We start from the raw sequence: 12,965 nt of genomic DNA, 5'->3' as shown, positions 1-12,965 counted from the left end.
CCACCATGAAGAAAAATGAGAGGAAATGAACCAAAATGAAAGATAAGAAGAAAGGACTTAACTTGGTCAAACATTTCCTTGATTGCCGACACTTGGCAACTCAAGATTCTTTCTTTTTTTTTCTTTTCTCACCTTTCTTTAGTAAAACATGGTGGCTGACTTAAAGGTAATTTAGGAAAAATTAAATGAAATAAAAATAAGGAGATTAGGGTTAGAAAGTATTGGTCAAGTGGAGTATTCGATTGGTAGCAAACGGCGCACGTCGGTTCAAGCCTATTTTCCTTAACTCTCGCGTACTTGTGTTTTAACTTATGATTCACTGACTTATTATTAGCACTTCTAATCACACACTTCCTCTTACTTAATATTCGCTCTTATCCATCAAATTTAGTGCACACACCCCACCAAGTGATCACGCTATCAAAATGCGCAAAAATCCTAATTTACTCTAACTATAAAAGTAAAAATAAAACTCTCGATTCTATTATATATTACATCTAATGAGGGAGTAAATTAGTAGAAAAAGAATTATAAAATAATTTATTCAAAATAAGAGCGAATTATAAAAAAATGTAAGCAAATTTTCAAGTCGTCACACTTTCTCCCCCTTAAGAGAATTTCGACCCCGAAAATTCATACATTTATTCATAAATAGCTCAGGGTATTCTTCTTGCATGTCTTCTCTAACTCCCAGATCTCATCATTAGTCAAAATTTTAGTCAGACAATGGAAAACATGAATCGTACCTTCTACCACTTTAGACGGATTAGGCACTTGCTGGTGATTTAAGGTATACACTCTGGCAGGCACTCTGGATCTATTCCCTCCTATATTCAGTTGTTTAGGATTTAACCTGAGGGGACAGGTTGCAATCTGGTTCTCAGCACTATCACACCATAAATATTTTCGTGCCTTCCGCCAACAATTATTCTCAGTATGATTGGTCTTTCCACAATATCCACAAGATAAGTGAGGGATTGAGGTTTGATCTCCTTGTGAGACACCTCTTAGTTGTCCTCCTCCACCTAGGGCTCCTTTTGGAGTAACTCTCTTGGATGTCCCTGAAATTCTCACACCACCAGCTCCTCAACCCACCTTAGAGGGTGACAAACTTAGATCACCTTGTTCTTGCCCTTGGTCTCCACTAAAAGCACCTTTCTTTCTTACATGAAAAGCATTCACTTGCAATTTCTATCCTCTGGCTTTTTCAAGAATTTCCGTGAAAGTATTAATTTGTGCCGCCGCTAAAGCCTCTTGTATCTCTATGTTCAACCCTTGCACAAACCTCCTCACCCTCCTTTGTTCCGTAGCTATCAATTCAGGAGCAAATTTTGATAACTTGGTGAACTGAGTCTCATACTCAGATCAAGGACGGATTTAAGGTGGAGACACTGGGGGCCCTTAAATTCCTATAATACTTATACAATTTTGACATAATTTTAAGTGTGCCCCCAGAGTTTTTTGTAGAAAAGATGTGAAAGAATGGGTCACAAAATTTAGTTTAGTTACTTATATTGAAAAAAATATACTTCATGAAATTCAAAATGAGAAAGTTATAAACCGTTATCAAAATATGAAAACTTATCGTGAGCAATTGCAAATAGTTTAGTTTGTTTTTGAAATAAAATTATTATTACATTAATAATTTTGAGTTTATCTTTTTATGTTTTTCATGGAATATACGTATCATTTGTATTTGTTGGTTAATTTATTTTTTCGCTTAAAAAATTAGAAAAAGAATAGATAAAAAATTTTAGTGTTATTTTGCCCCCACTAAGATTTTTTTCTGACTCCGCCACTGACTCAGATACACTTAAGCCTCCTTAACATAGCCTAATTAAATCATTCTCCCTTTTCTCCTGCACTATTGGTGAAAGATATTTCTCATTAAATTCTCGCACAAAGTTCAACCAGGTCCATGCTATCCTTTCTCTCTCCCACTTAGCCCTAATTACATTCCACCAGGCTCTGGCTGGTCCATCAAATTGAAATATCGCAAAATTCACCTGCCTTTCCTCCATATAATTCAAGGCGGTGAAAATGTTGATCATTGCTTCCAACCATTTCTCGGCTACTTTAGGATCTGACCCTCCAAGAAACTTAGGAGGAGAAAACTTTTGAAACCGTTCTAGGGCCCTATCTTCCCCTATTTCAGGGTCCCTAGGCTGATTGACAGGGGCTTGACCCTGCTGCTCTACCAATCGAGCTAAAATATTAGTCATTTGCAGGATGGCCGTTGCTACTTGATCCCCTCCTTCAACCCTAGATTCAGGTTGTTGCTCAGCCGTTGCACCTCTCTCTTCTCTCGATTCTTGTACTGGTTCTTGTACCTGTCTAGCCATACGTCCACGGCTAGAACCATGTCCTCAACGAGTCCCACGTCCCTGACTTCGCCTACCTTCCATACCTCTTTTGAAAAATAGACTATATAGGTATAAGCAAAATAAAGTAGCTATAAACCTCGATAAAAGCATTTCCAAATCATAAAGTGAAAATAATATGACACATTTAAAATAACATACTTTCTTTATATACATATCATAGCAATTCATATATCAAGTCATGAAATATTGTACATATCAACCTAATAAAGTCAAGAATTTATAACACCCAAAGGACATAGAACAAAAGCAAGCGCTATGTACATCAGCCTTAACACATCAGTATCAAAAACAAAAGATGACGTGACATCCCAACTATGTCCCTAACTATCTCACGCAAACCCCAAAACCCTAGATCCTTAACTTGGTTTGTCACTGATCCAGCCGACTCCACCACTTCTTCAGGTGCGGCTGGCTCCTGAATCACTAGGAGCTACGTTCCCTTGACCTTCCTCGGCCAAATTCACCTGTACCACTTTCCCCACAAGGGCCCCACATTCGATCAAAATATTATCTGTTCGGTCCCTAACTTTCCTTACTATCCGAACAAGGCGACCATTAGCCTCTTGAGTTTGCTCTCTAAAGGCATTGGTTCGTTCCTGCTCCTCAAGAATAGAAGCCTCAAACTCTGCAATCCTAGCCCCTTGCTCGCCCAACATTGCCCTCAGGCGCTCGATCTCAATTTGAGCCTTATGATTAGCACTGGCCAACATTTCCCTCTCGTCCTCTATGGCAAGGACCACCCTATCAAGATATGAGTAGGTCCGCCAGCAATCACAGTGGCTGACCCTACGTTCCGGGGCCCACTGAAGTACCGGCCCTCCTGGATATTCCTGATAGCTAAGCACTCGACAAGATTGCTTGGCATTTCCGTTCTCACCATTTCCTTCCATTGCCTACATTACAAGCAGCGTCAAGAGAATAAGCAATTTAAACAAGGAAAATTAAACTAACCACCTATTCTCTAGGGTTTCACACTTAGACGTTCGTACGTAAGCTATAGCAAGTACAAGTCACTCAATCCGCCCAGACCAATTCAAACCTAGATTCTAATACCACTTGTAACGACCCCACTTCCCCCTAGGACGTATCCTAAGATTTAGCGGACCGCCTGCCCAACTCTCGCCAGGACTCACTCACGTCAAGAAAATAAGTTGCAACTTCAAAAGTAAAGGAGACTACAGTTCCTAAGCTTAGAAAGTACATTTATATACATTGCTATCTCAACCATTCATACATATCCAAATATAACAAGAGATTCAAGTTCTAGTTGTACTTCTAACCCTAATCGAACACTAGCACTAGTAGAATTATAAAAGGTAGAAGTCTAGACAAAACTAGCCTTTCCAGCTTCACGCCTATGCTCATACCCCCTGTAAGAAAAACAAAAGATTCTAATAGAGTGAGCCAAAGCTCAGTGTGATACGAATCTCGTTGGTGAAGAAGATTCGCGACCCAAGATCGCTTGTTGGATTTGACTTTGAACGCAAGAAATGGTGGCAGCGGAAACCCTACGACCCCTCTAATCCCCGTGACTATGAACCTGTTGATACTATCTCAACCCGTAATCAAACGAATTAGCGAACCTCAGGCAAGTGTAGAAGGCGCCACAATTCAAGTGCGATTCTTGAATTGATAAGCCAAACAAAAACACTAGAGTATAACTCTAAATTGTTCAAGGGATGCTCGAAAGCTATAGAGAAAATTATCTCCTTCTTTTATGATAAAAGTGTCTACCTTTTATTGATATAATGTGGTGTCTTATATAGGTTACAAGTGAAAACCTAATCTAGTAAGGAAAAGGAACTAAAGGTGCGGCTGATATAGGCCCTAATAAGTGACGGAAACGGAACGGAAGCTACGGGCTCAACCCTCGACGAATAGGGCCTCATGTGGGCTTTCCTTCCTAGGCAGCCCACCTTAACAAATAATGATGAACAAAATAGTAATCCTACCCTTGGCGATTCTATGTGCAACATGCACTTAGCCAATTATTCAAGCTAATCAACTAATGTGGAAATAAATGACTATGATGCTAAAACGGAAACTAGGGTTTGGCAAAGCCCTAACCCTCAGGTGTAGCTTCAATGCTCAATACCGGGCTGCGATCACCTTCACTTGAGTGTATGAATCCTTCAAAGGACTTGTGTATGGCTTGAATAAGTACATTGAGTTGCTCACGAAATTTCTTTGCGCGAGCCCTAGTAATGGATCCGCTTGGAGCTTGCATTCGATCCTCAGCCCCTCGATCACTCGAGCCATGGTAGGCGTGCCCACGTACTATGATGCTATCACAGTGAGGTTCCAAAATTTCATGCAGACCCCAGTAGCAAGTTGATCATTATTTAAAACTTGAAATCTTAAAATGAGCGAGTGTAAAGTTCATAAAAAGAAACAATAGCACTACAAGTAACAATCATTTCAAAGTATAAGAATACAGATGGCTCTCAAGAGCCAAATTCCCATTGCATTACTTGATCTGAACCCGTTGACGCTCTATCAACGTTTGAAAAAACAAAATCATAACTGTAGATCTCTATTTTACACCAATTTTCATCCACCAATCAACCCCCTACTGGGCCCGAACTTCAAAATAAGAGTGATGGTAATACTCAAGTATACCGAATCCAGTGGATCATATCCAAAGGATTATATAATAAACAATAAACAGTACCTATGGTTCGCCGGTCTCCTCGACCAAGCCCTTACTGGCTCGATTCGACTGACTAACCAATAGGGTGAGGATAAAAGTAGTGAGACAGGATGAGAGACACCTCCCACTCGAATTGAGTGTGGTACATGCTACCGCTCAGCACTTACAAGTCAAGCACAAGCACCAATACAAGTACAGGTCAATCAAGCTCAAGCAAGTATGAGATCATTCAAGAAGGGGAGGGCGAGTACAATAAAGTCCACCCTCGCCTCATCCAAACAAGTCAAGTATTATTCAATCGCATTAACAAATCATTTTATTCAAGAATCAAGTTCAATTATGCATTGGAAAACACTCACCAACAATTTATTTCTTTTCAAAACCACGTCCAAGGTCAACTCCGTGGTTGGAGTCCAAGTCTGCGATAAAATATCATTGAACAATTTGAAAGCAATTAGGGTTCAAAATATAAGAGTTTCGCTTAACGAAAAGCAAATAATTGAAACTCGTTGAAGTAGTATTCATTTCACTTATCAAACTCTAGAAAATTCATGCTCTCTCGTTTTGTTTCGATAAAGAAGCGATTAACACTTTTAAGTTCGCAACTTGGTTTAAAAGACGAGGAAAACGTATTTATAGTGGTTGCTACTTTCGCCTTTTAAAGGGTACGAGTTTTGGCAGCTTATGTACTCCTACTAAGGGAAACTTGAGTACTCTAAATAATTCAAGTTCAATTCATCCCCGAATCACCGCTCAAGTTTCAAGTTCACTCACTTATCCCTTGAATGAAAATTTGGGCTGCATACCCTTTGTATTTGTCCAATTTTTCCAGCCATTTAAGGCTTCATTTTTTCCTCAAATCAACCCAATTCAAACACCACCAATAAACATATCAAGATAGCTTTTTATCTAGGCTAAAAACATCCAAATATAACTCATTTCTAGCAAATATTCAACCACTACCAAATCTGAAATTTTCTCATTAAAGCTGGAAATTCATCTTTTAATGCTAAAAAGTCACAATCATGCCATTAATCACTTCACAAATTCCATATTCAAGTTCAATACCAATATTTGCTTGTTAAACAATATAATCAAAGCTGAAAAATATAAAACCCATGCTGAAATTTTCACTAAACAATCCAAAACTAGAAAATCATTCATAATATTCCAAGATTCAAAGCTTCTATAGCATATTTAGCAAGATTAAGAAAGATAAAAGGAAGTTTTAGACTTATACCTTACAAAACCTTCTTGAAAGTGAGGAACCAAGCTATTTCTTCCAAAACTTTCACCACACCAAACTTCCTAACACCCTTGATGCAAGTTTAATCGGTTTAGTTTTTGAGATTCAATTCAAACAAGGCAAATCAAAGTTATAGTTGGAGGTTTCTTCTCTCATGTTTTTCTCTCCCAAAATTTCGGCCACCATGAAGAAAAATGAGAGAAAATGAGCCAAAATGAAAGATAAGAAGAAAGGACATAACTTGGTCAAACATTTCCTTGATTGCCGACACTTGACAACTCAAGATTCTTTCTTTTTTTTTTCTTTTCTCACCTTTCTTTAGTCAAAAATGGTAGCTGACTTAAGGGTAATTTAGGGAAAATTAAATGAAATAAAAACAAGGAGATTAGGGTTAGAAAGTATTGGTCAAGTGGAGTATTCGATCGGTAGCAAACGGCGAACGTCGGTTCAAGCCTATTTTCCTTAACTCTCGCGTACTTGTGTTTTAACTTATGATTCACTAACTTATTATTAGGACTTCTAATCACACACTTCCTCTTACTTAATACTCGCTCTTATCCACCAAATTTAGTACACACACCTCACCAAGTGATTACGCTATCAAAATGCGCAAAAACCCTAATTTGCTCTAACTATAAAAGTAAAAATAAAACTCTCGATTTTATTATATATTACAACTAATGATGGAGTAAATTAGTAGTAAAAAAATTATAAAATAATTTATTCAAAATAAGAGAGAATTATAAGAAAATGTAAGCAAATTTTCAAGTCGTCACAACTGGGCCTGTAGATGTTTGGATTTCTTAACCATTTCTCTACTGCACATGGAGGAAGGGAGGGAGGAAGAGACAAGGATGAATATGGCAAAACCTTAGGGTTTGGATAAGGGAACAAAAGTGATTTGGGCAACTACAAGTCTACAACCACAAAGACCACAAATATTTTGAAATTAGTCATGTAATTCCCAGGCAATTTGTAAGCTCATATCTTTGCCAATCACAGCCGCCATATCAGTAGGGTAATCGTACCGTTTCACAAAGTGCAATCTTTCTCAAGATGCATTTGGTAAAACTTAGATATGAAATTTAAAGACTGAAATTTGAAATATGAATACAATAAAATATTGAATTGTTAAATATTGAATATGATATAACTTATCATCTGAATCTAAATAGTAAATACATAATAGTTTGTCTATTTGTTAATTATAGATTAGGCATATTTAATTAGTAAATTTGGAAATTTTCTTTCTTCCTCTAGATTAGGCGTTCTAAAATTGGATTTGAGTTCTTCCTCAAAGGCAATGCTAAATTTGCTGGAGATTTTCATTGGCAGTCATTGGGTTTGAGTAGACTCTTACTGGGGTATTGGATTCTGGCTGTCACCAGAATATGGACTCAAAATAACTTATTGAGGCTTTAAGAAGTTAGTCGGGGAATAGGCAAAAAAGAAAGCCCCATTTTAATGGGTGGTTTTTCCTTAGAATAAAATGAAATGACGAGCGTACCTTTAAATTAAAATCAAAAAATTAACCTTCCCCAGCTAACTTTAACAAGAAAAAAACAAAAATTTAGTCTTCACCATCTAAATTTGATAAGAGAACAGACATTACACGTAAAACTCAACTACAAGATTTTAAATTATAAATTTGACAACATATATATATTATCATCATTATCATTGAATACATGATATATGTATAAAAATTAAATTTTAAATTTAAATTTTACATAATTATTATTTATTTAATGATAGTAATATATACACTTTCAATAAACCGGTTAAACTTTTAACATTTTTGGAAAAGTGAAATTCAATCCGGAAAGTATCTTAAAAAACGGACGCTCACTGAAATATGTGTTAGTATCAGCAATGTATTAATTCAATGTACCAGTGGGTGCCTAATTCTCTTACCTTTCACTTTCGGTTTTCATATGGTAACTTTCTTTCCTCCAATCACGTAAAAGAGAAAAAAGAAGAAAGTTTTTTCACTATGCAAACTATAAATGCGAGTCTTTGACCTTTACATTTTTCATACACCGATTTTCTGCAGGTTTTCCAACTCGTCTTTCTTGGTTCTAAACAATGTCTTCCGCCGGGGTTACGGTCGCCGACGGCGGCCCTCAGCTCTACTTCTGCCACCAGTGCAACCGCACCGTCACCATCATTCCTTCCCCTACTTCCGATCTGATCTGCCCCACTTGCCACTCTGGCTTCGTCGAAGAATTTGAAAACCCTAATAATGCTTACCCTAATCCTGCCTATTCTCCCGACCCGTTTTTCTCCTCCGATCCGGTGGGGTCATTCTTGCAAGACCTCTTCGTCGGCCCGCAGCGAAACCCCGGTAGTTTGTTTACCGGGTCTCGGGTTTCGGGTCGAAGATCTCAATACGGGGCAGAAGATTTTGACCCTTTTGCTTACATTGTTAATCACGTCTTGGCTCGTCGGAATGCCGGCGAACAATTCCATTTCATGTTTGGCGACGACCATGCTGGCATAGAAGGGTTTCAATTCCCGGGGAGTATTGGAGATTACTTTTTGGGGCCAGGGTTTGAGCAATTGATTCAGCAGTTGGCCGAGAACGACCCCAACCGATATGGGACGCCGCCAGCCTCGAAAACTGCGGTGGAGGGATTGCCGGATGTTAAGGTGGATGAGGGTATGATGAAATCGGAGCTGGCGCAATGCGCTGTTTGTAAAGATGATTTTGAGCTGGGTGTATTGGTCAAGCAGATGCCTTGTAAGCATGTTTACCACAAGGATTGCATACTTCCGTGGTTGGAATTGCATAATTCGTGCCCAGTTTGTCGGTATGAGTTGCCTACTGATGATCCAGACTATGAGAGCCGAGAGAGGAGTGGGTCAGGAGATTCGAACGCTTCTTCTTCAGGGTCTGGAAGTTCTGGTGGGAATTCGCAGGGGCAAAGGAGGGTAGAGAGAGTGCTTACACTTCCTTGGTCGTTGCTGCTTGGAGCTTTTGGGTCAACAGGCCATACTGGGGGATCAGATTCTAGCAGGCAGCCTCAGAACAGGGACTCCAATTAAATATGTTATAGGTATACTTATACCAAATTTATTTTCTTTTCGTTTAGGCATACGTTTGTGTATGTTGATGTACAAAGTTGTTCTGCATGTTGATGTAGATTAATTAACATATTTATTATCATTGCTGATGTTTCTTGATCTGTGTATGTTTGTAATAGCTTAGGATTTTCCTTGCTACGTGATATTTGATATATTTGTTTTGGTGATCTCAAGATTCTGTGTTGATGGAAGAATGGGTTTGCTTCTATAATAAAGCTTGTATCTAGCTTATTTAATGGAAGTGGCTATGGATTTTTGAGGGCTCAATGGGATGACCTTATCTTAGTTGTTTGCTTATCATTATTGCTGATTCAAATTCTATGGTTCTAAAGTATTTGGGAGGGGTTTTGAGTAGACTCTTATTGGGGTACTGGACCGTAGCTGTCACCAGAATATGGACTCAAAGTAAAGAGATCTACTAATTGTGTTCCTAAGTTATCTATTCATCCCAGTTCTTTTGATAGTTAGTGTCCTATTCTTTTGGATTTCCATATTGTATTGCTGATAAAATATTTGATTTGTACTCGTGAAGAATTTCTTTTCTCTCTCTGAAATTAGTTTATTTCATGGTTCTGCAACTAGCTTGTGTCAAAAGTGATTATAATTTCTGCACATTAGGGTGTCAATAGGTTGAACATTGTTGACTTTCATCTGTTTGAATTGATTTGTTCTATTTGTGCCTTGCACATACATTCTCCATTTTAGGTATTTTTGTTCTTTTAACTTTATTGACAACAATCTATAGGGAATGTGTGCTCTCGTATTTTGTTTGTCTGATACAAGAAGTCTTTTTTCCCCCCCTATCTTTATGGTTGACCATCTATGCCTAGTGATTAAAGTTTGAGATTTCTTTTAGACACATCATCCGAAAGGAAATAGAAAAATATAGGTCATTGTTGTTCTGGCGTTCGAAAACTTAAACTACTAGTACTGGAATATTTGTGAATTTAAAGTGTCAATCAACTTAGACAAGTCAGGGTAATAAGATTTGGAAGTCTTTTACATGGAATTCATGCTTCTGCACTGTGGCCCCACAATCTGCCTAAGAGGTTCTTGTAACTTCTGCACTGTTGGTGCTTTGGTCCAAAATCAAACAACTTCTTGTAGCCGCTTTTGAAGAACAATTGTCACGGCTTGTGCTTTGAACTGATCCAATAGCCTTTTGTCCTTTGAGGCTATAGTAGTCTTGCACACAACCTAGGCTGTGAGAAAAAGGTCTTTGGCCCTGTGGACCTTCAAGTAATGCTTCCGTATTCTTCAATTGTTGCTTGTTCATAGTTTATGGATAACAGCTTAGTGTTTGAGAAGATTCTTGATAGTGAATGAATTGGTAGTCTTATCTTACCCAAGATGTGGTTGTGGAGAGGAACAGGAGGGCTTGGGAAAGTTTTAGCAAGTCCACAAGGTTTGAGATGATGTAGAGAAGGAAGGTAGTAATTAGATGAGTGTGAAGTCTTAATTTTGTGGATATGTCTTAAACATGTAATCTAGATGAGTATGCAATTTTCCGTCGATGAGGCATCTTGTGTAATCTGGAACAGCAAGAAACCTTTAATAGCTAAATAATTTTCATGAAGTCTATAGACATTTTCTTCAGACGGGAATAATGAGGCTATAGAATACAGGTCCCTTTTGCATCTGAAACATGCTGATGATGTCCTATTTGTTGGCCTTTCATAACTGGATGCTGCCAAGGAACTCAAATTGTTTGTTTAAGGTGCTATTGAGCATACTGATTGCTTTTTATTTTTTTCACTGCCCTGTTGTTGAAACGATATTGGTACATTTGTTCTTTTTGTTTTTCTCTTTGGTAAAATGGTATTGTTGCTCTCCTCTACTGGTTGTGGAAGATTCCTGTGCTCCCAAGTCCTTTCTGGAGCTGTTCTTTTTACCTGGGAGGAAGATTGTGTCAGTGTATGAGGTTTCATAAATCTTTCAAATTTGTGGATTTGTTGGCAAGAATGATAGAAGATCTTTTTGGGGTGTCGATTCTGCCTGGATTTAGTGAAGTTTCACCTTTTCTCTAAAATGATTTGCTTGAACCTAATTAAAATTTTTTTTCCTGAAATCACATTCTCTAATTTGCAAGCTTCACGTTGGGTGCACTGGGGACCTTAGCAAGCACCTCTGTTTTTTTTTTTAATTTAAATTATTAACTTTAGTCTGTTGCTTTGATAAGATTAACCACCTGATTGTTTAGTTGACGTTTTTATGTTATCCACACTGCATGCCTTGTCAAATCGAGTAGCGCATATGTATGTGGTGGGTTAAAGCTCATTCCATCTAGGGGTGTGTCAAACATTAGATCCAGAAGAGGACTTTCATTTGGTATGCAGAACTATGTTTTCGCAGTTTCACTTTTTAGGCTTAAGAAGTTGTTTGTTCTTATTCATGTGCGAGTTTGATGTCGAATATTTTGTGCTTTTCTGAATGATTTGCTCACACCCAATCTCCCCCCTTCCCTCCCTGTGCCGGGGGGGCCTTCTTGGCTATGAATGATTTAACTCTTGGTACTTTGTATAGGATTTACCCTGTTGGCTCAATGGTTTGCTGCTGGTTCCATGTCAGACGCTATAATGGTTGGGATGGCTGAGTTTACTTCTATAGTTTTGACGGACCACAGGAGGACACACAATCACAAATCGTGATGGTTATCAGACCTTTTTTTTCCCCTTGTCTGTCATTTTCTTTATCTTCCCTTGGTCTTTGCATGACCAAATCTTACAACTTTGTACAGTAATATCTATAGGTTTGGTTCGTACCTAATTACAATGATTTTGGTATTAATATCGTATGATTAAGGGTGAGCCCCCAAGATTTAAATGCGAGTCACTAAGCGGAAAAGTAGTGATCATAAAAAATAACTTATTAAGAACCCAACTAGAATGAGATTGATGTTCAGGAGCTCAATGACAGGAGCTTGCACGTTTCAAACTAGCAAGACGTGTCTTACTGTCTTTTGGCAAGGACACGCCTGGAAATTCAAGAATCACTTTTGTCTTGGAGGAAACTAATTTTAAGTTGCTCCTTTTTTATTGCAGAGTAGTTTAAGTTGCCGAAGTATTAAGCCAAGGTAATAGCTGGATCGGGACTTTTTATTCATTAGCAAGCTGTGATATTTACATTATGAATTTGCGACCAAAAACAATTCTGCAATTTCACAGTGAAGCACTTGTAATGGACGCCCACAGTTCCCCTTGCGTGAAAGAATTTTACATCCCTTTCCGCCAAAGAAATCTACGTGATCAAAAAAAAGAGAAAGGAAAATGTTATTTATACATTCTTTTTTTGTTATTTGTACTTTCACTATCATTTTTATTATATAATTTTTATTTATTAAATTATATGATATAACAGGTAGTAGAAGTACAAATAACAAAATATTGAGTGCAAATAACATTTAAAAAAAAAAAAAACTAGCAATTTACAATTTCAGGCAACTAGTACTTGATTTCAGAGTATCAAGTCATTGGATTGAAATTTGGCCAACGCTAAACCAAAAGACTTGGATTTGGATGGCCAGAGTTTTGATATTACAGGTAAAGTAGGGCATGTGCCTTTTCTCCCATCTTTCCCAAACCAATTGCTCCAAAATTACACA

At 37.9% G+C, this 12,965-nt stretch overlaps 1 protein-coding gene across 1 annotated transcript; it reads left to right on the top strand.

The window, feature by feature from the left end:
• Window positions 1-8,333: 8,333 nt before the first annotated feature.
• Window positions 8,334-12,192, top strand: LOC113753176 (E3 ubiquitin-protein ligase RING1-like). Its single transcript, XM_027297273.1, has 2 exons — window positions 8,334-9,336; window positions 11,888-12,192. Exon 1 carries the CDS (start codon window positions 8,366-8,368, stop codon window positions 9,323-9,325), a length of 960 nt encoding a protein of 319 aa, XP_027153074.1. The 5' UTR covers window positions 8,334-8,365; the 3' UTR covers window positions 9,326-9,336; window positions 11,888-12,192.
• Window positions 12,193-12,965: the final 773 nt, after the last annotated feature.

Source organism: Coffea eugenioides, chromosome 11 (genome assembly GCF_003713205.1).
Source record: "Coffea eugenioides isolate CCC68of chromosome 11, Ceug_1.0, whole genome shotgun sequence".
NCBI classification, from domain to species: Eukaryota; Viridiplantae; Streptophyta; class Magnoliopsida; order Gentianales; family Rubiaceae; genus Coffea; species Coffea eugenioides.
The sequence above is the reverse complement of the archived record's forward strand: the minus strand, read 5'-3'. Positions and strand labels throughout refer to the sequence as shown.